The sequence below is a fragment of the Anguilla anguilla genome, chromosome 2 (assembly GCF_013347855.1).
Source record: "Anguilla anguilla isolate fAngAng1 chromosome 2, fAngAng1.pri, whole genome shotgun sequence".
NCBI classification, from domain to species: Eukaryota; Metazoa; Chordata; class Actinopteri; order Anguilliformes; family Anguillidae; genus Anguilla; species Anguilla anguilla.
The window spans coordinates 50910564-50935740 of record NC_049202.1 but is presented as its reverse complement, the minus strand read 5'-3'; the positions used below and the strand labels follow the sequence as shown (position 1 = coordinate 50935740).

The 25177-nt window shown below is 40.3% G+C and overlaps 1 protein-coding gene across 3 annotated transcripts in view; it reads right to left on the bottom strand.

Moving 5' to 3' along the window:
• Positions 1-23648, bottom strand: part of myh11a (myosin, heavy chain 11a, smooth muscle) — a 32610-nt gene extending 8962 nt beyond the window's left edge. For 2 of the 3 annotated variants that reach the window (XM_035407156.1, XM_035407153.1), the window contains exons 1-23: positions 23503-23648; positions 17142-17505; positions 16337-16493; positions 12187-12214; positions 9370-9469; positions 8387-8413; positions 5969-6061; positions 5695-5758; positions 5274-5372; positions 4850-4993; positions 4165-4260; positions 3921-4039; positions 3549-3701; positions 3239-3412; positions 2852-3025; positions 2573-2687; positions 1940-2133; positions 1621-1742; positions 1364-1433; positions 1087-1247; positions 820-928; positions 542-673; positions 240-446 (exon numbers count right to left, since the gene is read on the bottom strand). In XM_035407156.1, the coding sequence (XP_035263047.1) occupies positions 240-446; positions 542-673; positions 820-928; positions 1087-1247; positions 1364-1433; positions 1621-1742; positions 1940-2133; positions 2573-2687; positions 2852-3025; positions 3239-3412; positions 3549-3701; positions 3921-4039; positions 4165-4260; positions 4850-4993; positions 5274-5372; positions 5695-5758; positions 5969-6061; positions 8387-8413; positions 9370-9469; positions 12187-12214; positions 16337-16493; positions 17142-17486 (2883 nt within the window). In that variant the 5' untranslated portion in view covers positions 17487-17505; positions 23503-23648. The remainder of the gene's footprint in view (positions 1-239; positions 447-541; positions 674-819; positions 929-1086; positions 1248-1363; positions 1434-1620; positions 1743-1939; positions 2134-2572; positions 2688-2851; positions 3026-3238; positions 3413-3548; positions 3702-3920; positions 4040-4164; positions 4261-4849; positions 4994-5273; positions 5373-5694; positions 5759-5968; positions 6062-8386; positions 8414-9369; positions 9470-12186; positions 12215-16336; positions 16494-17141; positions 17506-23502) is intronic. The other variant, XM_035407154.1, reaches the window with a different exon arrangement.
• Positions 23649-25177: the final 1529 nt, after the last annotated feature.

The window sequence follows — 25177 nt, the reverse complement described above, 5'->3', positions numbered from 1 at the left end:
TCACGGCTGATGCAGCACCTCAAATGGTTCTACATATCTCCTTTATATTTCATTGCAAACAGCACTTCACTGGGTGTTTAATAACTTTGGCAAGTGTATGGTTTAAATGCTAGTGCTTGCTAGGTGGCCTAACTCCTCCAGAATCACAGGACACATCTGGATGGTGAATTGCCAAGACCGGGGTGGAGACTTCCAATAAGGTACACTTTGAACTGGGAATGCACATGATGTAATCACACCTGGATCTGCTGCTGTATTTTCTTCCTTTCCACTTGCATGGCCTGACTTCGGTCCTCCTCCTCCTCCAGCCGCGCCTCCATCTCATGCAAGATCTCCTCCAGCTCCTGTTTCTTGGCAGCCAGACGCACCCTCATCTCCTCAGCCTCGGCAAACAGCTCTGTCTCTGCCTGTAGCTGCTCCTGCAGCTGGTTCCTCTCCTCCAACAGCTGAGCACAGAGACAGAAAGAGCATGTGTGAGGCAGACTGAAGATGAAAAATGCTTCCTCCAGCTGGACTACTGACACTGGTGAATTGCCCTGACCTGTGCGTGCTTCAGGGTGATCTCCTTTAGCTCCGTTTCGCTTTTCTGGGCTTGTTCTTTTGCCCTTGTCAGCTCTTCATCCTTCAGGCCCATTTCCTCTTCCTGTCGAGTCACTTGCAGCAGGGGCTTGACCTGAAAGGCAATATTGGGACATTCATTACTTCAGTACTTTGAGGATAAAAAAAATCATTCACTGTCTTGGGTGTAGTGACTTGGGTCAAACTGAGTTAAGTGGCTCACATTGTATTAAGTACTTCTGCAGAGCCCTATCATCTCACCTTGGTGAACAGCCTCCACCACTGCCAGATGCGCAGTTTGAGGTAGGCAGCACAGTTCCTCTGAATCACCTTCATAGCCATCAGCTGCTGCTGTCTCTTGGCAAATGCCCTGTAAACAAATGGGATGCTGGTTGGTTGGAGTGGAGCACACTTGAAAATGGATTTGTTTATAAAAGGCAATGTTCTCCAGGCCTAACACTAACATCATATTTCTTTTCTACATAATGGAGAATATCCACTATGTAGCACTGGGAATGATAGACTCACTTTCTGGCCAAGTAGCCCCTAGCCTGGGACTGGAAGGCAATGATAATGACAGTGATCTTGAGGTCGCGCTCCTCCTCCAGGTGAGCCAGCACACCAGTGCGGAAAAAGATCTTGCTCTGACCCATGCGGTAGAGGTTGGGGTCCAGATCCAGGTGTTTGATCTGCAGGGAGGGTGATTTAGGGGGAATTAATTAATTCTTAATTAAAGTTTCACTCTTCTTTAAAAACCAGAAACAATCTATGAATGTAGTCATTTTGACTACTAGATTTTCCTCACCATCAGGCAGCAAGCTTGCTTGCCATCCATGAAAGCTTTAGGAATTGCACTTGCAGCCAAGATCTCATAACTAGGATACAAAACACAAAGACATTTACATTGTTCTGCTAAACATAAGATAAGATGCCAGGGACTACAAACATCTTATTGATATCCAAAAAAAAGCATCAGAGTCTCATTGAGTACCACTATAAATGCACTATTTATTACTCAAGGTGGTTTGGCAGACTGAGGAAGAAGTGTGGTGAGAAGCTCACCGCTGTCGGAACTCCTGGAAGACGATGCGGTTGGGGAACCCTTGCCGGCAGATACGGATTCCCTCCAGCACACCATTGCATCTCAGCTGCTCCAAAACCAGGTTAGCATCCAGCTTTCCGGCCTAAAGACATGGCAACCAGAGGAACGGAGACAATCACTCTTATGTTACTGGCCTGTATTTTACTGCAAATAATGACAAATAACTATGTATTGAGAAATGACAATAGCTGTGGCTAAATTCCACAAGTTTGAGCTTTTCAGGGACTGATTACACTCCAGCGCCATAATATTTAGCATTTAGAGTGTGGAAGTGCATACTCTCTTCTCGTGGTTGGGGATGATGCACCGCACAAAGTTGGGCTGTGTGTTATGCAGCGTGGTCATCAGCTTGGCTAAGGACTCCTTGTAGAGCTGGCCGACTGTGCGAAACATGCCCTTCTTGGTCTTGGAGGCACTAGGCATAGAGCTATCTGACATCTTGGCAATGGTGTCCAACCCCACCACACGGTCCGCTGCAGGGTAGGGGGAAACAGTTAATTACAGTTTCCGCCGTTTCCTAAGCAGCTAGAAAGGTACAACTGCAGTTTATCCAAAGTAGATTTCCATTGTCATGAATGCACAAGACAAATGAAATGCAATGGTGTATTTGGTTTGGACAGTCAGATTTAGGAAAATTCATGGTATACTGTATGTTTATTGTATTTTCCATCATATAATGTGCATTTAATTGTACTCCCAATCTCTCCCTCTCCTAAACATGGTGTGAGAATAACAGCATTCAATAACCGATTAACTAAATTCCCCATTTAGCTTTAAATAAAAGTGATAATATAATAAAACACAAAAGTGTTTGCACTTGTACAATAAGCATATGTGATTTACATAATTCTCTTCTCAAACTTGCCAAAAGTACAACGAAATAATTAAGCCTAATTGGCCCTAAAGGTTTACCATCTTTCCAGAGATCTTGCACAAAATTGCTAGCTGAGTTATTGAGTAGTGCTGTCACATTGTCATTGAGTGGGTCCATGTTCTTAGTCAACCAAGCAGTAGCATTGTAATCCACCTAAAAAATGCATGACAAAAAGTTGCAAATCTAATGCACTTCAACAACAAAATAATTTACTGGGTAAAATGCTTTGCATTATTGAATATTTGGGGAGAGTCTATCATATTACAAAAAGGACAAACATTGTACTGTATAAATACAATTCTGTGCCTCTTCCTTACCCTGCCAGCATAGTGGAACACTGAGAACTCTGTCTTGTCTTTCAGTTGCTTGGGTTTTGCAAACTTGCTGTGGTTGCCCTGTGTATTCACCAGCTTCTCAACAAAGGAGATGTCTGTGGCTTTAGGAAACCAGCACTCCTCATCCAGCAGGGCCAGGATGCCTGGAGGGTTGTTCTGCAGAGAGAGAACCAAGTCAGACACATAAAAACACAACGTCAAGACAGTATAACAGGGTATGCATACAGGAATTGATTCAGTACAAGTGCAATGATGGACAATTTCAATAGGAGGTCTGTTTTTTTTACTAAAACCTGGTTAGCATTTCTTCTCTTGAGCATACACATCCACACACATGTACAGATTGAGAGGTAGGACAGGTAGACTGACCGGCCTCTCAATGAGCTCAATACAGGGCTGCAGGTCCAGCCCAAAGTCGATGAAGTTCCACTCAATGCCCTCCCTCTGGTACTCTTCCTGCTCCAGGATGAACATGGTGTGATTGAAGAGCTGCTGCAGCTTCTCGTTGGTATAGTTGATGCACAGCTGCTCAAAGGAATTATCCTGTAGACAAATCCAACCATCAGCACAATGCTCCAGGGAAATAAATCAAATCAAGAATGATTTTGTTAGAACATTGTGTTCCAGGTCAAGCTTAAGGTATGTGTGGCCCTGGGTTGTGGCAGAATAAGCTTCTCACTTCAAAGATCTCAAAGCCAGCAATGTCCAAAATTCCCAAAAAGGAAGCTCCTTGGCGTTTGGTCTTGTCCAGTGCCTTGTTGACACGCCCGAGGATCCAGCGGAACAGACGCTCATACATGGCCTTGGCCAAGGCCTCAATAGCAAAATCAGCCTACAAGGTGAAGAGGAAAACTGGATTATGACTTACTCATACCTTCAATCATTTTAGCTTAGATTTTTAGTTACCTATGAGGCTTTAGACATAAGACATGACAAAACAGTACGGGAAACCAAATTTCTCTCATATTTTCTCTCATAATGATGCATCTTCTATCAAATATAGGCCTACATGATATTTTTAAATATATTAATTCATGAAAGGTCTTATTACCTGTTCTTTAGTCTGAGCCTTCTGTACCAGCTCCCGGCCCACTTTTATGCGGGGGGTTAGTATGGCCCGGGTGAAATCTGTCACATTGATGCCCTGCAGGTGACACACTTTCTGGGCCGCTGGAAGTTATATTGAATACAGAAAAATGGTCAGTCATAGAGTGCAAATTAAGCTATTTTTGTAGCATACCAGTTTAAGCCAAATGACACATAACTGACAAACATGACACATAACCGTCTTTTACCTGTATTGTCTGGCATTGTAGCCTGTTCCTGATTCCTTTCCTTCTTGAATTCAATGTTTCCCAGATGCAGCACTGTGGAGACCACCTTCTGGATGCCTAATATGAGAAAAAATAATCAGCAAGCTTATCACTCTGTGGGCCAGCAGGGGGCCCTTTGGACCAAGCAATAAAAACCAATGCCTCAGTACAGGAAGGGCGAGTCCACACTGTAAGAGATACTGTCTTTAGGATGACTAAACCAAATTCCTGCCTCAGCTGTGAGTATTAAATATGCTTTGGCACTTGTAGCAAAGAATAAGTAGTGTCCCAGTTTCCCATGATGGTAGTGGTTAAACTGCCATCATGATTCTCTCAGTATGACCATTTGATTATCCCCAACCTTTACCAGCTTAACAATTCCCTCGTTCTCCAATTCAGATAATGTGTAGTGAATATTCTGGCAATGGCCGGTGGTTGGTTGGAGTCAGTTGAGTGAACCCCCCCCCCCCCCCCCCCCCACAGTCAAAATGCATTGAAATCAAGAAAAGATGCTGTATCATCCAGAAGCCATCATGCAGAATCAGGTTAGAAGTATACAGTTAAAAGCTGATGAAAAACACTGAGACCCAATGCATACAACGCCAAGGAGTCTGTGAAATCGCTATGAAACCAACAACGGCGTAAATGCATCACTCTGGTGTCTTACCTATCCTCTCCTCCTCAGTGAAACCCATGATATCCATGGCCTCCATGGTCTCATCATACATCTCATCGTCCTGCTGTCCTGGAAGCTGGACATGTCCAGCCACCAGGAACCGGTAGTTGCTGAAGCTCTCCAGCAACAGCTCCTCTGTAAGAGACAACAATGGAGTCTTTATGGTGAGTGTGCAAATTTATTTTGTGGACTGACAGTTTTATCTGAAGCAACTGGCAGGGGATCTGCATGCATTTACTAACAGGCCCCTTCCTTGACATATTGTCATGATCGATCTAGAAGCCAGTCAAAACAGACATTCTGAAGAACATGACTGATGATAAGTGAGAAGCACATTGGACTAGGGGCAGGCCTCAATTCTGAGCCCATTAAATGAAGTTCGCTCATGGACACGCAAATATAATGCATTCTTTACCACGCAGTTTCCCTTTGGCTCCAGCCACCATGTAATAGAAGATGTGGAAGGTCCTCTCAGTTTTAGCCTGTCTGATACAGCGGGACTTCTCTAGCAGGTCTGAGATGATAACGGTGTTAAAGAGACATTTTTCAACAGGAGCTCATCGTCACTTATCACAGCCCAGCTATTAATGATTGTGTCATTTGTTTGACACTCTGACACTATCAAGATGTCAATGACTCCCCTGTGTTTGTACAGTGATCCCGATTCAACCAGTGACTCTTTGCACAAGAATGCATGGAACTTTCGATCAATACAGATTAGCACCAGAGTTAATGGTTATATCTTAAACGTCTGAGTTAGCAGTCCTCCATGTGGCTACAGAAACTACATTATTCCTCTTGTGTAACTTCTCTTTCAATCACATGATTCAGGATACAGGTCTCAATGTTGGCTCCAACGATGTAGCCGGTCACGTCAAAGTTAATGCGGATGAATTTACCCTGGAGAAAGAGCACAAAATGAATATGATACACTTAATATTTATGCTGAATGATGCCCTCTGATTGTATAAGAAAAAATAAAGGTACAATAGATATTATGATTTTGAATGGTTTCATTAAAAGTCAAGACAGATGGATCCATAGGGCTTGAGCATTGTTGACCGCATGCATAGGTAAACTATGCTGATGATGTAGTACATGTACACTCACAAAACGTGATGAGTTGTCATTCTTGATGGTCTTAGCATTTCCAAAGGCTTCAAGAATCGGATTGGCCTGTAGGAGCTGTTTCTCTAGCTCCCCCTATATATTCCAGGTGTGAAACATTAATAATACCACAGTTATCATTAGGTACAACATCATAAAATAAACAGCCAATGAAAAGCACAGGAATGAATAAGTGCAGTAAAAATTTTAATGTAAAAACAGAAAAAAAAACTTTCCAAATGCTAAACAAAATAATAAAACATGAAATATAGACAACATTAAAAAAGAATGATTATTGAGAAAGAAACAAAAAAAGTCAAATTTATACTTAAGTTTATACATAAAAAACCAGTATACAAAGTATTATATAATGACCATTGTAGGATATTATTAAAATAATTTTAAGAAACACAATAACTGAAAACATAATGCCCGACTAAAAACAAAAAATGACAAACACACTCTGAAGTCTTGCAATGTGACTAAGTACAAAGCACTTCAGGGGTTATAATCTCACATTAGATTCAATGCACATATTGCACTTAGATGCCCTTGTTAACAGGCTGGCATGTTTCACAGCTGATTTGGTTCAGGCTGAAGGAACTTGAGTCTGATTGTGAAAATGAGTCTACACCACTATAATGTTTTGCCGGGCCCTGTAGTAATAGGAGGGCAGATGAAGCTGTTCTTTGTCTGGAGAGAACATTGATAGTGTCAGTATGCAGGAGCTGTGCGAAGGGGCAGAAACAGGGTGTGACCCCTCCTTGCTGTGAGAGCCCATAATCCCCATGATCAAAGGCAGGGAGTCAGCTGAGCAGCTGGGCCACGGGCTGGAGAGCCCCCTGCCAAACCCACTTCACTAACAATGTCCTTAGCCTGTGTTGTGGAGGCAGTGTGCACCAGCAAGTGTAACCACCTGCATGTATGCAATCGCTAAGGTTTACTAGGCTACGTCAACACTGTGCACATACTTAAAAATAGCAAAAATGGCCAAAGGGTCATAGCAGAGCTTGACTCACGGAAATATCATTTATAAAACAGTGAACGTTTCTTCACAGTTGAATGTACAACATGGGCAATAAAGATGAGTTTAACACCATCTTAATCCATACATTTGGGCATGTTGCTTTTCTCCTTGACTGTGCTCAGCCTTCTGATTTATGAAGTAATGAGGAAAAAACACCCTTCCATAACATTACTTTCATGTGCAAAATAAGATATTCCTAACTGATAAAATAGGATGAAAACCTTGATTGTGCTAGGACAGCCTAATCCTCTATTGACACGTAATGGCTGCTGAGTAAAATTATCACCAACAAGACAAGACAGATTTTCAAAGAATGTGTAACCCAAAAGAAGAGAGATATCTACCAGAAACAGCTCAGCGTTGGAGGAAAGGAAGGAAAACACACCCCTGACTGAAAAAGACACTGAGAGGGAAAGAGAGAACAGAAAAAAACAGCAAAGAGGTGCAAGAACAGAAAGGCTTGATCTCAGCAGACGAAAGGGAAAGAAATGCAGTGTGTGTCGAATCAAGAATTTAGACACGTGCGCACGAGACACATACTTCACATGAGCTCTGGTGATTTTGCAAAACACATGATCACTACATTACAGCACTCCTGAGGCAAAGTTATTAAAGTTTGCATACGGTACAGAAAGACTCCAGTATGAATTAAACGTTAATCCTCTGCAGTGCAACGGGAGGTTATACTGTTGTTCTCCACTCCATGCCCATCAGGAAAGCTGTCTTCAGTGCAGGAATTTTGGCTTAGCTAGGGCTTAGAGTGAAGCACTTTAGAATCCTGACTGTGGTGAACAGGTCATCATGAGAGTAGTGTTTCAAAACTCCACACAGTGCGCTCAAAGTGTACCGCTGCTTTTAAAGCAACTCCTTAGACTGGATGATGGGGTGGATGAGGAAGGGGAGGTATGTGACGGAACATGGTGTCCTCTTGGAGAGGAAAAGAGATGGGCATGCTCACACTGTGCTCATTGTTCTGTGACAGACCTTTTCAATGTCAGATTGTACCCTTGACAGTGAAAAGGTATGACAAAAAAAGTAAAAATCCAAAAATGAATCAGTCTCAGATAGAGGTTACTATACACCAACTACCACCCTGTATTTTTAAAATACTGCATAAAAACATTGTGCCATATTTGAGTGCTCATCTACCCAATGCACCCATGTTGAGGCTTCATATGATGTAGTGGATGTTTCTTTCATCCGATACGGCACGTTTATATCCCTAATATTATTTCAGGATAAAAAATCATGCTGTGGAAACCATGATATTAATGTCACTCCACTGAGGGAATTCTGTTGCAGTATTTTACCCGGGTGAAATTCTATACCATGCAATTCTGAACCTATGGGAAACACACACACACACGCAAACAAACCCATTCCCTTTTACTCACGTAGGCAAGCTGTGATCCTGATTGTTGCTATTTGGAGGAAATTGTGATACAGGGGTTAAATGTTAAATGTTTACTGGACATTTGGCAGAGTTCCCATTCTATAGCAGAGGGGACTGCCTTTGAAAACGAATGAAAAGAGCTCAGTGGTCAAAGTTCAACATACACTTTGATTAACCAGGAACTTCAATTTAAGGATTATTATGTCTCCAAATCTGCTGCTTGAAATACTGAAATGGCTTGAAAGATAAGGGTTAAAAGGATTATAAAACTCAAATACATTCACTGGCATTTGTTTTCTTTCACACATTTGCTGAATATTTTCCCAATGATGTAGATTGCCTTTCAAGGATGATGCCTGAGGTTTAGTTTATATGAGGGCTGAAGACTGATGAATTCCACATGATACAAAGCCGTATGCTAAAAAAGGTCAGGCCAATCAGTCAGTCAGTTCCAATGGACACAGCTTGATTGCAGCTTCCCAGAAACAAATGATGTTATCATGAAATATTGCTATTTGTAGATTACTTAATCACAAGTCATGCAAATACATTTGTACTGTACTACTGTAATACTCAGTAAGCATCCAGTTATGTGACAAACCTTTAAGTGGTATTTCACATTTTATTTGGTTACTTCTGGCTTCTTACACAGAACTGAGCTAATCTATTTTTCCCTCTCTAAAGCTGACTACTGTGCTGCTCCACACTGGTCATGGTTCAAGCTCTCCCCTCAACAGTGAGAAATACAGGACAGACACAGTGAAGCCCAGTCTGTCATGTTGATTGGCATGTTCCTATGTTAATGTTTTCAGGGCAAAATCATTAGACGTAAATGTGCACGATTAAATTATAGCAGTTACGGCAGTATCATAGAACCGCAATTACAACAATTTTTTCCCTTGTCCGAACTACCAGCTTCTTTAGTCCTATGGACATGACTGTGCCTGGGATAATGGAAAGAGAAGATGAGAGATTAATACTCACAGCACTGGTGTCCTTCTTGCCTTTGTGAGAAGAGGCCACCACTGCCAGGTACTGGATCACCTTCTTGGTGTTCTCTGTTTTTCCAGCACCAGACTCCCCTCTGAAAGACAGCGATGAAGATGAGGTCGAAGAAAAACATGCCAATCAACCCGTCTTTCCGTGAACAGCTACTTCCAACAGCTGGAATGCAGCAAATTTCTGTGCTTTATCTCTAATCATTAAAAACCTTTCTTTGTTCCATGTTCACCCTTTAAGGAAAGGTTAAATGAACTCATTTTCAGAACAAGACTGCTCAATCCCAGGCATTTTCAGAAAGACTTAACATGCATAGATTTTTTTTTTTTTTTGCTACACCATTTAGTGGAACAGCAATTGTTTTTGGTCTTGTTAATTTAATTTCCCTTTGATCTCCAATAAAAGCGAGCGTGATGAATGATTTGAGCCCAACAGCTTGTCCTAACAACTCCATAAAAGGCAAAATGTGTGTGATTCATCGGGCCTTGTGAAGGGGCTTGTTTGGCAGGCAGAATCCAGGAAATTGTGTCCATCCTTTTCCAGGTCTAAAACCTCCCATTCCCCACAGTGCACTAGCTCTGACACCCTTCATGTGCAGGATGGGGCACGGGGAGTGTCCAATAACATTTCACATTAAAACCCGTTATTTATCCCATGTTTCACCACCAATGAACTCTAAGCTTGTTATTTACAAAACTGTACACATCCCTTGATAATGTATGAAATGTATTCATTAATTTCAAAATTATACAATGCTTAAATTGCCATTATTTACACACTGATTAGTCCCAGAGTATACCCTAACAATAGCTGAAATATAGATAGCCTTTTATAGACATGGGCATGGTGAACATGCTTGTCAGTATGATAACGTATCAGCTCTTAATGTCCAGGCTGTGAATTCTAGTTTTGAACTCCAACCAAAACCATGATTATGATGAAGCCAGGACACAGGACAGCAAGAAAACAAAATGTAATGTGCTTTTCTTGTCTAACGTTTTTTCTTCTGGACTAGCAATGCAAGGCAGTTGGCTACTTGTGTGTACAAAGAACAGGAGAGAGGTAAACAGTGGGGCTGGGCAGAGCATAATGTTGTGATGGAAAGGGGAAACCCCCCCCCCCCCGTTAGACACAGAGAAAATGCTATACTTCACTTGTTTTTCCACTGCTGTTGACACTGGGTTTAAATAGATTGTTTAAGTAATATTTGTTTTGCCAACAATGAAGTCTAATTATATGTCACCTTATGCTAACAAGTAATTTCTTGACACAAGGAGTACAATACATTTCATGCAATGTGTTTCCCATAAAAGGTCTGGACAAGTATGTTAAATTCTAGAATTAATCCTTCCTGTTGCACCATCAACAAATAAACAGGAAACTTAAACCAAGTATTCTAAATAACCCACAGGAAAATTGCTGGTAGCATGCAGGGAGGAGTCTGATGCGATCACAGAATACTGTATCCTGGCATCAATCAGTTTAGAATAGAGGGAGCCTGAGGCAGGGAGTCAAGGCTCCCTCCCATTTCCTACACTGCTTTCATTAGTTGGCTGGACAGGAAAGGTGGTTTGAACAACAGAAGTTAAGAGTACAGTGTCGAGAAATGTGAACATTTGGGATGTCCAGTACTGGTTCAGTGGATGTGCTCTGAACCGCTCTCTGCTGTGTCTGGGTGCTGTGACAGTCTTCTGCCCAGACTGGTTAATTTTATCCTTGGTTGACTTTCTCACAGGACCCTGGCAGTGCACCAAAGGAACTGCTCATGCTCTCTTGGGGTTGCCTGCCTATTTACTTTCATGTAGCTTGACGAGTTTCTATTGTAAGAGCAATGGAAAATACGCCACGAACATCAATATTAAGTGGGAAGCGCTGTTTTTACTGCATTCATTCTTAAGAGACCCCCATTAACATTAAGCTAGAAGGCTGTTAATTGTGTTATTATTAAATTATTATTAAAATTATTACAGTAGTATTGACAGTATGGTCCAGGCAATACCTCTCGGCTTGAATGTAGCTTATAGTAGCCAGTCATCACTCACTGAAATTATTTTTATGGAAAGGGTTGTGGTTAGCAGAGACAGCCCACTCCCAAAGGGTCTTTCAACTGTGACCCATGCTTTAGTGGTATTGTGTAACTCCACATGGAATGAATACCTTCAAATGAAGACGGCACGTTCCAAACATATTCTTCACACCACTGTCAACACACTGTTCACCACCCAGAAAGTAATTTTTATGTACTTAAATATAACAGAATGAGTGATGAAAGCACACTGAGGGAAAACCCCACAAAGTAGTTTCCTCTAAAACATGAATGAATAAATATACAGAATAACGTCCAAAGTACGTGTAATCTGGTTTTAAAATCAGGGGAGGGCACGTTTCCTGTGACCAGGACTGCTGTGGGGACAACTGACCCCGTGGGCTTTTATGATTCTTTCCCACTGCAGCCAAACTGTTCTCTGAATTGTAATATACCCGCTGGACTTCCTGTTTGCCTACTCTTAAATACCACAAGGACTTCACAATCTCCACATGTCCCAAAAGCAGATTCCCACCAACTTCAGCCTGTGCATAATGTTCTAGTAATGCAGATGTGACAGTGTAGCAATATTATACAGTTAGTGCTACAGTAAGGAAAACACTGCCAAAATCTCAAGGGTCAGCCTGGGAATGACATAATGCAACCTGCCTTCACCCCATCTAGCCACCCCCATAATATCCCTCGCAGAAATGCTTACATAATACTATGGTTTTTAAAAGTTGTTCGATAAAAAAGTTTTTTTTTTTTTTACTCACGTGCAGAGAATTGACTGATCCTCACGATCTGTGGAGAAAACACATATCATGTAACAAAATTTCTGTCAGTGTGAGGGCCAGGCTGATTCTTATATGAAGTGAGAAATATCTGAGATTAGACTAAAACAGGCCATCAACAGATCAAGAGCTTTCATTCAAGAATAAAACCATGTTTCTGAAAAGAAACGTCACTGTTGGAAAGAGAAAGCACAGAAAAGTAATATGGCTTTCAGTGAGTTCAGCAGTGAGATTACCATCGATTCATAATTCCAAAAATAGCTAAATGTGAAGCTCTTGGGCAAATGGAGGGGTTCCATTTATGGGTATTTCTCGAAAGGCATCCCTACACACTCACAAGCTGTGAGGAAGATTCTTGGGTGAACTGTTGAGTGACGGCCATTTAGCCATGATTGGATCCATCATCGCTGGAAGCAACTGGACTTCAGTTCAATAGATTATCTAAACACAACCTCTGATCCAGTGGGACCATAGTGTGACACAGATTTGATACAATCTGCCTTTACTAAACAACTCCCCTCGTTACACCCCTCAACTGAGTTACGACTGGACCTGTTGAACACCTACGCCAGTACAATATAATATGGCATGCTGTGTTGTAAACACTACAGGCTGCTATTCCTCATTATGGACATAACTTGGCTGGGATCGGTTTACGCAGAATACTGCCTGTTCCTGCTTCTTCCTAATTAAGGCAGAAATGAAGGCATCCAGGTCCCTAAATATTTCCAAACAGATCCAAACACAGCAGCCGCACCATCACACTCTCCAGCCAGAGTTTAAACTAATACTAGACAGGGAACTGCAGGGAGGCAGGCAGACAGGGATGGCAATGCTCACAGCTCTGCCTCTGTCAGCAGCATGGAAGAGAATTTTTCACTTGATGTGGTGCTCTGTGGCTCCAGTGGCTCCAATTTACTGCTCTTTCAGATTTACAAATTTCCAGCTCATGATCCCAATTCTTTCAATTTTAGTTTACGCCAAGCGAGGCAATTCATGCCGGTTAGCATGAAGTGCACACATGGGAATTCGACTTCCCTCTCAATTCACTTGAAAGGCAATTTGTTTTGAGATCTAATGAAGGAATGTGGGTCTTCCCAGTGGGAGCCCCAGATTGCACACAATCAACATAAACACAGCTTCTGATAGTGGATAACTCAGCAGAGATTACAGTGTGTGTGAGACGGACATTTTCATCGAGATTAAGTTTCAGATACCAGAGATCAGGGCTGTCCAACCCTGTTCCTGGAAATCTACCGTCCTGTAGGTTTTCACTCCAGTCCTACAAAGTACACCTCAGTCAACAGTAAAAGATCTTGTTGAGCTGATAATTAGTAGAATCAGGTGTATCAATTGGGGTTGAAATGAAAACCTACAGGACGGTACTCCAGGAATAGGGCTGGGCAGAGCTGCCATAGATTACAGGCCAATACAATAATTTTTATTAATTGTCTGCTGCAAGCTTAAAGAGGGGTGTATTCTAAATGGAAGACTTAAATCCACATACGATCTCAAATCATAGATACAGAAAGCCATAGCATACTAGAATTCCATAGCCATCAATTGGGTGCTTGTTCATGTACAGGGATAATCAACATCCCTCAAAGCCAGTGTGGAAGAAACACCAGCTGAGCTCAGACAGAGCTACGCCCAGAAATAAACATTCCCATTAAACAAAGAGGCATTTCCTACACGCCATTGCTCCACACTGTTTACTCATGGCACAATATGAACACCGTGCTGATTCAGTGCAAGTATGGCTCTGTCTTTACAAATGCACATAGTAATGCCATACTATAGCTGACCAAAAATGTGGTATTCAAGAAAGAAGATTCAATATTTCAATGTTAAACATACACTGTAAATATACACCACGTATTTAACAGCATCAGCACAAAAAGCACATTATATGACTGGCAGATGATATACTGTGGGACATATACTGTCTTCTTGCACAGTACACAGAGCCCATATTAAACATTCTATAAGACTATTTCATAGGATGAATAGGTAAACACACAATAAATAGCTACAAGAGTAAGGAATGCATACTTATGTTACTACCCACCTCCCTCAAAACAAAGTCAAATATCATATAAATTATACTTAATAATTATAACATTGTGTGAAACTTTTCAGAAAAAATAAAACAAATTGGATAGTTTGTATATTTTTAGATTCAATATTTCATATAGACAAGCAGATCATATTCAGAATGACATCACAGGATAAGTATACACTCTTTGGCTGGGATGACTGGAATGAGGATTCACATAAATAAGACAGTTCTACATTTTTGGTACTAGACAGTATTGACATGATTTTTGTGGGGCACACTGTCAGGAAACATTCTGTACTTGACAACGCTTCAAAGGAACCTGGCAAAAAAATGTGAGTTTAAATATATATTTATCAACCCTTGTAGGACACAGTCAGGAAAGTATTTGTGAAACCACTGTGACTACAGGTTCCTTGTGGTTCTCACAGCAGTGCTCTGTTAATTTCATTATGAGGTGATCATTTTTATTCTACTTTGGCACACATATAATTCTTGAGATTGAACTCAATGTTTTGAATATACTGTATATGTAAGATCATACTCCAGAAAATCCAGTTCACTTAGATGAAGTCATGGACTGATCATGTCATTTTCAAAAACACAATTCCTCAGTAGTTCAACAACAAGGCCCTCCAACCAAAACAATGCAGTACTGTGCACAGGCACACAAAGAACACCCATCTACAACTGTGACAGTACTTGACTTCTGTTATTCTGTACACTTTACTGGCTGAATAAGACCCTCACAAATGATAATTTAAGGGCAGTGGCAGTGACTGAGTAAATGTTGAGGAAACCACAATACCACAGACAGAAACAGCATTTAATCTTGGCCTCACATACTTTGAACATTGTTAGTGCAGAAGATGGGGGATGGGGAAGACTGTAATGCATATCCTGGACAGGAATATACTGATAACAATTGGACAAAAACAAGTTCCTGGATGATACAACCCGGATTATTTGTACGTGATGATCTCTGCACTGCCTCACAATATTTTATATAAGGAATTATAAAAGACAACCTGCTATCTGAAAACATCCTTTTAACTTCTGTTTTTATAGACTGTATAATCCCATCTTTACAGGGAAATAATGCAACTGCATGAAAGGTTGAATGGTATTATTTATTTATTTGGGGAGAATCTGCAGTTGGAAGTCTGTGACTCATCCATCCTTTCCTTGGAACATTCCAGGAACCTAGCTACCCAAGGTTAAGAGGACATGACCCGATGAAAACTCCTGTGAGAGAGCCCTGTTTTTAAATAAGCAGTTCACTGTTTTCATGAAAAAACAAAAATGTATGGCACTTCAGACACAATCAGGTCATTGTCACCTTATGCTGAATATTAATTTATAGTGGAGACCTCTAAACTGACAGCAGACCTATATTCAACTGTATTTGTAATATCATTAACTTGTGTATAATGTCTACTTTCACTCACATGAGTAATACTCTAACATGCACATTGCTGAGAAGGGCCACAAAACTGTGCTTTAAAATGAACTGTGAAACATTTGTGTTATCAGAGTTTTTTTCATATCAAATGCAATTTGTCACCATTAGTTTAGGGTGAGGATCTTGTGACAGATGATACTTGCAGGTTGTAAGAGTTCTGTGCTTGCTAAAAGACATTTTGACAGCTGCTTTGACACTTTCTTACAGAGTCCCTTAAAGCTGTCATGTGATACACTCAAGCAAAACATTAAAAAAACTTACCCTAACCCTAACACTAAAGCTTCAATGTGCTTAACTTGCAAAGTCTTTATTATACTGAGAACTTTCCGAAAATTCTCTTTAAATCCTTTATGAACTGGCAGCTACTGTCAATAAATTATTAGACGTATAGTCTCACACAATTGAGATGTTGTGCTGTTGCTTACAGTTGTACCAAAATAGTTCTAATCCTCTATATTTCTTCATACAGAAATGATACCAGATTCGGTCATTAGAGTAGCCAGAGGAAAACTTCACAGTTTACAACCTTCACAACAATGACTGCTACCGGACAGCCCAGAGGCTGCTTCTGCACTCAATATTGTGTGTTTGATGCAAGTGGCCAGTGTTGTTACCTTGCATCATGTTCCTGTAGGCATTGTCGGTGATGGAGTAGATGTGGGGGGGCACTTCATGGCGTTTCTTCCCTTTGTACATTTCAATAATCTTCTCAGAATAAATGGGCAGCATTTTATAGGGGTTTACCACCACACAAAACAGGCCAGAGTAAGTCTGAGGGAAAGGAAGGCACAGTCAATACCTGTACAGTTACACATGCTCATACACTTCATGTGAAGAGGCAGGAAGAGAAAGGACAGAACCTCAAGTGCACTCTGAATATGTTTAATTAAACCAGCAATAACAAGTTTAATGCCAAGCGTTTGGGGAATGTGTGACATGCTTGAAATACACAGAGCAAGTTCAATCAGGAAACTCTTGCTGCAGCTGACCATTGGGCAACCACAGCGACCACATATTCTCATACTCAATCAATCACATGCACACATCACCAATGGAGCGCCTTTATTAAACTGACAGTTAGATCTCAGTGCTTCTCATTGCCAGTTGTTCAACCTGTTGTTTGGATCACTTTTTTAACCTATTACTGTTTGATAGGTTAGTGAAGCTGGTGTGTGTACAAACGTGTGTGAAGCTGGTGTGTGTACCAAAAGCTGATCCATTCAACAGTAATAATATCAGGGGTCAAACCAGAGTTGAATCATTCAACTTTAGCAATCTGATCTATAGTGATAAAAATATTGCAAGAAAAAAAAGGTGTTCACAGCAGACACAAGCAGAGGTAGGGCACAACCACAATCCCCGGCAACTTAAAGTGGACTTAAAGTGACTGAACCCGTGTGCCTAGAGTGCTGTACTCACATAGATGAGCCCAGAGAAGTACCTCTCCCTCAGGTTGTGCAGCACGGACGCCTCGTTCAGGCAGGTCAGCTCCGCCATGTCCTCCACCTTACTGAATTTGGGCGGGTTCATCTTCTGGATGTCATCTTTGTTGATGGTCACCTTCTTGCCATTGTCCGCCAGCTCCACCAGCACTTCATCGCCATGCTCCTCCTTGATGCTGGCTGCTTCGAACCCGTGTTTCTCAGAAGGGACCCACACCAGCTTCTTTGCAGCCCAGTCTGCTTGGGCCACTGGACTGTTGATGAAGTCCTTGTCGAGGAAGAGAAACTTCTCATCCTCACTCAAGCCTGATTTTTTGGACATCTTGAACTCAGGGGATGAGCTGAAAGAAAATAAGTCATTATTAGAACAGCTTATTGCTATATTTAAAAATGATCTGCATCAAGTTGGGAAAAAGGACCCTTACAGTATACTTCATTGACTCCATGGAAGTGTTTCAGATCTCACTATTTTCAAAATAATTTTTCAAATGAATGACTGATAACTGTAAAAATCATTATTATTTATTTAAAATGTAAAAATTTTGAATAAATACTAATATTAAAAAGTGCATCGATACTCTACTGCGATGCCAGTATAGTACGAAGGATAGGGAGCTGGGGTAGTAACTCAAATGTTTCAGGCTACAGTGCTACCATTGTACCCTTGAGCAAGACACTTGACCTGAATTACTTCAGTAAAATATCCAGCTGTAAAAAAACAGATTTTATGTATACTAAAAACAGTAAGCTGAGTAAGGCACTCTGGACAAGAGTCTCTACTAAATACAAAAATGTAATAAAATGTAATAAAATTGAGAAAAACACGTATCACACAATATAGTATTTTATTATGAATTAAGTGGATGTGTGATTTTTTCTTAAATGGATAGATATTCTACAAATACTGCCGACTGACATTCAAGAAGCTTAACATATTACATAACATGCTAATTATAGGTCTGTGTATTATTAACAAGTATACAAAAACTTGCATGGATTCCAGTGGTACACCTCACGAAACACCATAAGAAGGAAAAGGTACTGAAAGGGTTAATTTCTTTTTATCTGTCAGTTGTTGTGGTGCTCAACATTCTCATAGACTCAACACTCCCCTCCCACCCTCACCCCACATACACATGTATACATACAATCACACACAGACGTCCCACGGGGGAGACCATTACCCTAATTTAGGACCGTGGCTGGGAAATGACAAATGTTACAATGCGCGACAGAAAAATAGGGGTCTCTTAATCACTTAAAGTTTTCATGCACAAGTACACATACAAAATAGGAATAGGGACTTAAATCACATGCATAATCATGTAATAACTGCAGCAGCAACCATAGCGGCTCCTCTCAGGAGCAGGGCAATGGACCCATGGTGCGATGACCATATAAGGGCACCTTCTCTGCTGCAGCCCTCTTTCTGTAGACCTAAACAGCAAAGCTAGTGAACTCCCAAACAAAGCCCTTATAGGGAATAGTATGCCTCCAGCTGGCCTCACGGTTTACGCCAAAATGATAACATGGAGCAGAGAGCTGCTGGGGGCAGGGTTAAATGTTACAGCAGCTATTTTCCCCTCTCTTTTACACAGCACACACAACACTGAGGAGATGTTACAAGGATGCTTCGGCTACTGGAGTCATGCTAACAGGTGCACTGGAAACCTGTACCATTCTAAAAACATACAGAAAATACATACTGTATATATATAATTATGCATACGAAAGTGACTAAATAAACATGTTAAACCTTTTAAATTTTCACCTTGTACTGTCACTAATACATCTGACAGTTTTACTGAAGCAACTGTGAAAATGTGTTACGAGGCTTTTTTAAAGTCTTCTCTTACTTTTAGTCTCCTAGCAGAAAATTATTTTATTGTTTCAAAGTTTAAAAAATCTTATAAAAATCCACTTTCAGCTGTTACTGATTTCATAATTAAAGGTTCTTTAAAAGAACAACTGGTAAAAGACATTAAAATAAAAATTTATGTTCTTTTTCCGGAATCTTCCGGAGGGTGTACAGTCCAAGCAAGGCACCATTAACCTCGGGAAGGACCAGACTCCCCAATGTGCCATTCACTGGTCAGCACGTCAGCCGCAGCCAGAGACCACTCAATCAACCCAAGCAGACCTTTCACTCCCAGGGCCTGTTTCTGACTGGCCCTGGTCCTTTGAAGAATGAGAACCATGCAGGCAAACTATAGTCCCTCCTGGGAGCAATTTGCTCCACATTATGTTTTTTTTTTTTGGCATAATCCATAAAACCACTAAAATGTTTGTATACAAAAGACGTAACACTTGGTGAGGGAAAATTTGTTTAGCACTAAACCATAACATTTTGGAATTTGGCATGGGAGCAAAACATTGGAAAATACAATATGGACAACAGAATGTTCTAAATACTTGAGGTTTAAGGGAGGTATTAATTATAGGTATATACAAAAATGAGGTGAAATTGGACTGATTTGGCCCCGACCCTGGAAATGATGTGTGCGTTTCTGATCCTCTTTGATGCTAACAACGTCCAAGAAGATTCTCTCTCCCACCCAATCAGGTCAATGTAGGCAGCTTCCCCCCCACTCACTGCAGACCTGGAGACAGATGTCTGGGATGTGTTGACAGTATAACAGTTTGCTGATAAGCACAAGCAAGAGTGGACAGCAATTTGTAGATGCCCTGGAAACAAAGCACAGCTGGCCTGCTTAGCTTTCGGAAGTCCCTGTTTGTCAACACTCTCACGAGATAGAGACAAACGATACAAAATAGTCTTCACATTTTAACTTACAGAATACTGTAGTTTAAATCTAATTAATCTTGATCTAAGCCTGTTGTTTACACAAGGAGTCATACAGGAAAAATGTAAAATGACCATACTTACACCATCTCTACAAATGTTATTGCACTACGGAATTAGGTTGGTACTATCTAAGCTATATACCCAGTGTATGCTCAGTTAACAGACTGGAATTAATGTATGGATCAAAAGAATGGGTCACTGACACATTTACCCTATTCCACTATAGATTCATCATTCTAGTTCTGTTATTTCGACTTGCAGGTTCAAGAGGACAAGTGGACAACATTATGAGGAAATCCTGAATGGCAAGTTATGAAGAGGAACTAGTCAGACTGATCTCTACTGCTGTGCTGAGAGGGTAACCACAGATATATAGAAATATTCAGAGGCTCTGTGTTGCCATAGCAAAATCAATCCTAGAACAATAGGAAAAAAGTGCTGGTGATCTCTGGAGCTGTGATGAGCAGGGACAGGCATTCTACAGGGGCTGAGACGGCTAAGGAAGTCCCACCCCCCAACCACCACCCTCCCCTCCTTGAGCTGCCTTTTCACCCTAAAGTGATAAAACCAAGGTAGTCCCTGTGAAGTAATCCAGGTATGGATCTTTCTTTTTTTAAAAACAAAGTAGCATTGTAGCTTAGGGGCAAATCAAACTAACATAATGAGGACTTGCGATTTCTGTTCTTTAGGGGCCAAAGGATTAACCAGGTGAAGTGTCTGCTGAGAAAAATGATTGGAGGGTAAAGTTGTTCTAAGAGAGCAGAGAAAAAAACTAGAGAGAAAACTTTCTAAATAAAGACTTAACTTCCTGCACAGTAACTTGCTTCATGTCCACTGATTGACCTATAAAGGTTTTCCAAAAACAAACAAGAAAATGTAACGTTCCCTTTCACACGAGCCGAAAATACTTCTTAATCACTTGGGATAACATGCTATGGCTGGTTTCAGGAACACGGGGACCACATTTAAAATAGCTATATTTTGGAAATTCAATTGAACATGCTAATGGTAAACTAAAGGGCCAAATTATGTTTTGTCATTATGAAAATAATTATGGAAGGAATGAGATGAATGAGTCTCCTTGCACTGCGTATAAATGGGACTGGTGCCCAGGAAATCATGTGACCTTCTAATTTGCAGGGGTAAAGCAATGATCCCAGGGCCTGTGAAAGGTTCTAACCTTCTCCTGAACTCCACCCACTGACTATCTCTCTCCCATTTTAGACAGGGCAGTCCAAATCCCTGTAACATCAGATTTACATTATGAACTTCAAAAATAACATTTTATTAGGGATATCAAATTCAGCCAACAGCAAATGTAGACCTTGGAAACTATGTGCATGGACAATAACCAATCAATGACTTCAATAAAATACATTATATTTAATAGAAACAGGCATCAGGTTTAGCTAGAGACAGCAGAAAGGCCACATTGCTTATTGAGAACACTACACAATGTAAAAAATACCATAAATAGACTGATGTAATGTTTTTGACAACATTACATCATAACTGTTTAACCTGCAAAATCATCACCCTCAAATATTTTAATCTCTTATCAGTTACATTAATTATATTTACTCTGACAACCAGGAGTCAATTGGATGTAAAGGGCATTTCTGGATAGCACACGCTGAACTTCTCAGACATTAGATGGCTCTATTTTACTTGACAACACCTAAATAATATACTTATTCTTGTATGCATACTGGTGACCATATTTTCATCTTAATCTGAAGCAGGAAGAATTGCCTTTGTACACATGGAAGATGGATTTCATGTATGCTGCAGGCTAATCCAGGATCAGTTACACTGCTGAGGAGAATTCAATGTGGTTTTCACTGACTTCCAAATCTCCAAAATCTCAAATGAAAGTCTGCCTGACAGACAACCTCCCTCTCTTCAAATGGAATTAACAAGATTAATCATTCAAACAGAAACAGCTTTAAAAATATTGAATATAACAATTGCTCTACATTAGCCAGAAACCATTAAAGAAAATGAAAATGCTTGAAGACTACTATTAGGCTATGTTTAATGTCAAAACTGAAAGATAACAGCCGCAATTTCTGAACAAGCAGTAAACAAGCAATATTAGTTAAATAGATAAGACTTGTTGGACAGCAGCACAAAAACTGCTGTTTGTTGTGCTTCATAACACCATGGAGCTCACCTCATTAATAAACCTTGTCATCATTTTCCTGCCCAATGACCATACCTCTTTCGGCCGTCAAACAAAAAAGAGAAAAAGGTGACAGCCCCACATGGTTTTAACTGACTGCATTAAATACCCATATTTGGAGAACAGGAAACCTCTTGGTTAGGGTTTAGCTTATTTCTTCTCCCCTTAGCCAAGTCAGCTTCCTTCAGTTTCCTACAGCATTGTTAATACTAACGAAGAAACAAACCTTGGTAAGTCAAACACTTTTTAACCAGGTCACAGCATTGAAAACAGATGATTCTTCCTCTAAAAGGGAATATCAAAAAACTGTTTTAAACAAGGATGCTCAGCTGTGTGAGCTGGGGTAGACTGTTCACCATGGTGACATGACAGATTTGACATTGAGTACTGCCAAAACAATAGTACCATTTAAACTGTAGGTATCCTAAAGTTCACAGAGTCATTCTCCAAGGCCAAATAGGCATTAAAGTGTCTTTAATTAACAATTTTATTCATAGGTTCTATTTGTCTTCAGTCCAATCATACAATTCCTGACAATATGAAACAGGTGTAAACAAGGCAGGACATTTTCCAAGACTGTTGACAGTCTCGTGTTTATAACAAACCCTCTTATTCACATAAGAAACCCTAGCACTAGCACTCTAAATTAATAGGTCCAAGAGTTTCCCTTTAAAATGCCTTTGGAAATACCCCTGAGGTAGTAAATTGTTTTAATACATGACAATGATGCAGGAAGCCACAACAGACCGCAGCATCCTCCTTCCCATAACCCCCTAATACACACTCATGGACAGCAGTGGCTTTCAAAAACAATGACATTAAAAAAAAAGAAAGCCACACCTTTAGCCTTTTCTGGATGTTTCAATTTAAAAAAATAAAAAAAATAATAAAATAAAATAAAAACATACAGAATCCATGCAAATAAAACGAAAAATAAGTCTCGTCTGTACAAAACGGTCTGCCCCTTCTTTAATCTTCTGCTGTTGCTTTCCTTATTAGCTTTCTCATTATTGTACACGAGAGATGAAGTAGTTCTTTAAACTCAGCGTGAGTCGAGTGGAACGCATCATTGGCTTTATCACTGCCAAATCCGTGACCAGAACAATTCAAGCCCTGTTACCTGTTTCATGCTTCAAGTAACAGCAAAAGGTTACTGCACTCACGGCACTTAAAGTACATTTACTAAACCAAAATGATGTGGAAAGCCTCCTTTAATTGTTATCGAGGACTAGTTAAGTGCTACATGAACCAGGAACGATTATGTGCATTTATAAAAGGTGGACACTAATGCAAAAGAACAAATTCACGAAACGCTGCGACAACATCTGAAAAAACATTAGAATTACTCACAGGAATTACTGTTGATTATCTCCTGGATTTTGGGGATTTGGAGAGTTCTGTGTTTGCGGGGTACTCCACAGACGAACAGTCCAAATTACTTCAGTCATTGTTCACTACAGTATTTAAACAGAGCCGCCCAGCTCGAGGGAGGAGCGGCACACTCAGGTCCTCCTCTCCTTGCTTTCATACGCAAGCATCTACAACACGCATATTGCCGGCTAGACATTCTACACACAAATGTGCGCATTGGAGTTACAAATTTCTGGAAAATGCTAATAATGGCTTGATTCAAGTACTGTTGTGAAGAAATGCTTTTACAATACCACACATACGCAAAAGACGACAACGCAATCAGTATAAAACATTGAACCGACAATGCAATTGTGTATGCCTATGTGCAAGGTAGTTCTCTTTTTTTATTCTAAAACATTTTCCTTTATCATCACACTCGTTTCCTGTGCGGTATTCTGAAGGCAAGCAAGCTGTTAAGTGGGGGACGGTCAAGTGTCACAGGCTTGACGTATTAATGTCATTTGTTGCTACTGTGTAGCTACATATGTAAATAAAAAAGACATTTGAAGAATGAATAGTTCACATAAAATATACTTGATTTTAAGATCAAGCCTGTGTGCACTTCAGGGAAAATTGATATATGATTATAAATTGTTGAACATCATGAAACGATCACGTGAAAGCTATTTAAATGTTTTTTTTTAATTCAAATTGAACACGGGATGATTATATTGTAATGACATTCGGACATAAACTGAGCATGTCCAATGGATGCTTTGCTGTTGTATCCTCTTGATTTTTCCCTCTAGGTTTGTTCTTGTGATTTGTGATTTGAATTTTTGAGCAGATAACATCATAAGAGCATTGAATTGCATTGGAAGCTCGCAACACCGCAATGCACACATTGTATATCCCCAGAGATACAGTATGATCTATTACCTAGGTATTTGTGCTCCAGTAACTAATCTTTAACCACCATTCTTCCAAATACGAATATTGATTAAATTTATCTATCTATTTATTAAATCTATTACAAGTATTGAGTCCTGACTCAAACTGGTTTTTCAGCTGACATCACTTGATAATCACAAGAAGGCTTTGACCCATGATAAGAAAAGCAGTGACTGCAAAAAAGTAAACTCATACTTTGATAACATAGAACTATGACACATAAAAAGCATTGGGGATTCCATGATGGCGCTTAAAAGGTCATCATTTAAAATGTCATTTAAAGTAGCTTACAGGGCTAGCAGAGTGACAGTCTTTCGGGATGGACATCCTACATATTCAAGTTGATAGCATGTTCTTTGTACACAGTAAAATGTATTGATTTAAACTAGCTCAAATAAAGAACAATCAATCCCTAGTGAGCTCATATAAACTGTTAAATTAATACTGTGCCTTTTATTATGTAAATTAGAGTGAAAGAATGAGCATAAGGGATGCTTCAGGAGAAAAGATGTGCCAACCAATGTTCCATCATTATTTAGGGATATTGGCTCTTGGTGTGAGTTCAAGTGCCAGACACAATCCCAAAAAGGATAACCAGCTTTAATCAAAGGTGGAATCCCTGCAGATGCAAGGAGGGTGATTCCTCCCACATGTACACAACTGGAAAAACAAGTCCTACCCATCTGTGTGCCCCCTATCATTACACACATTGCATTCCTCT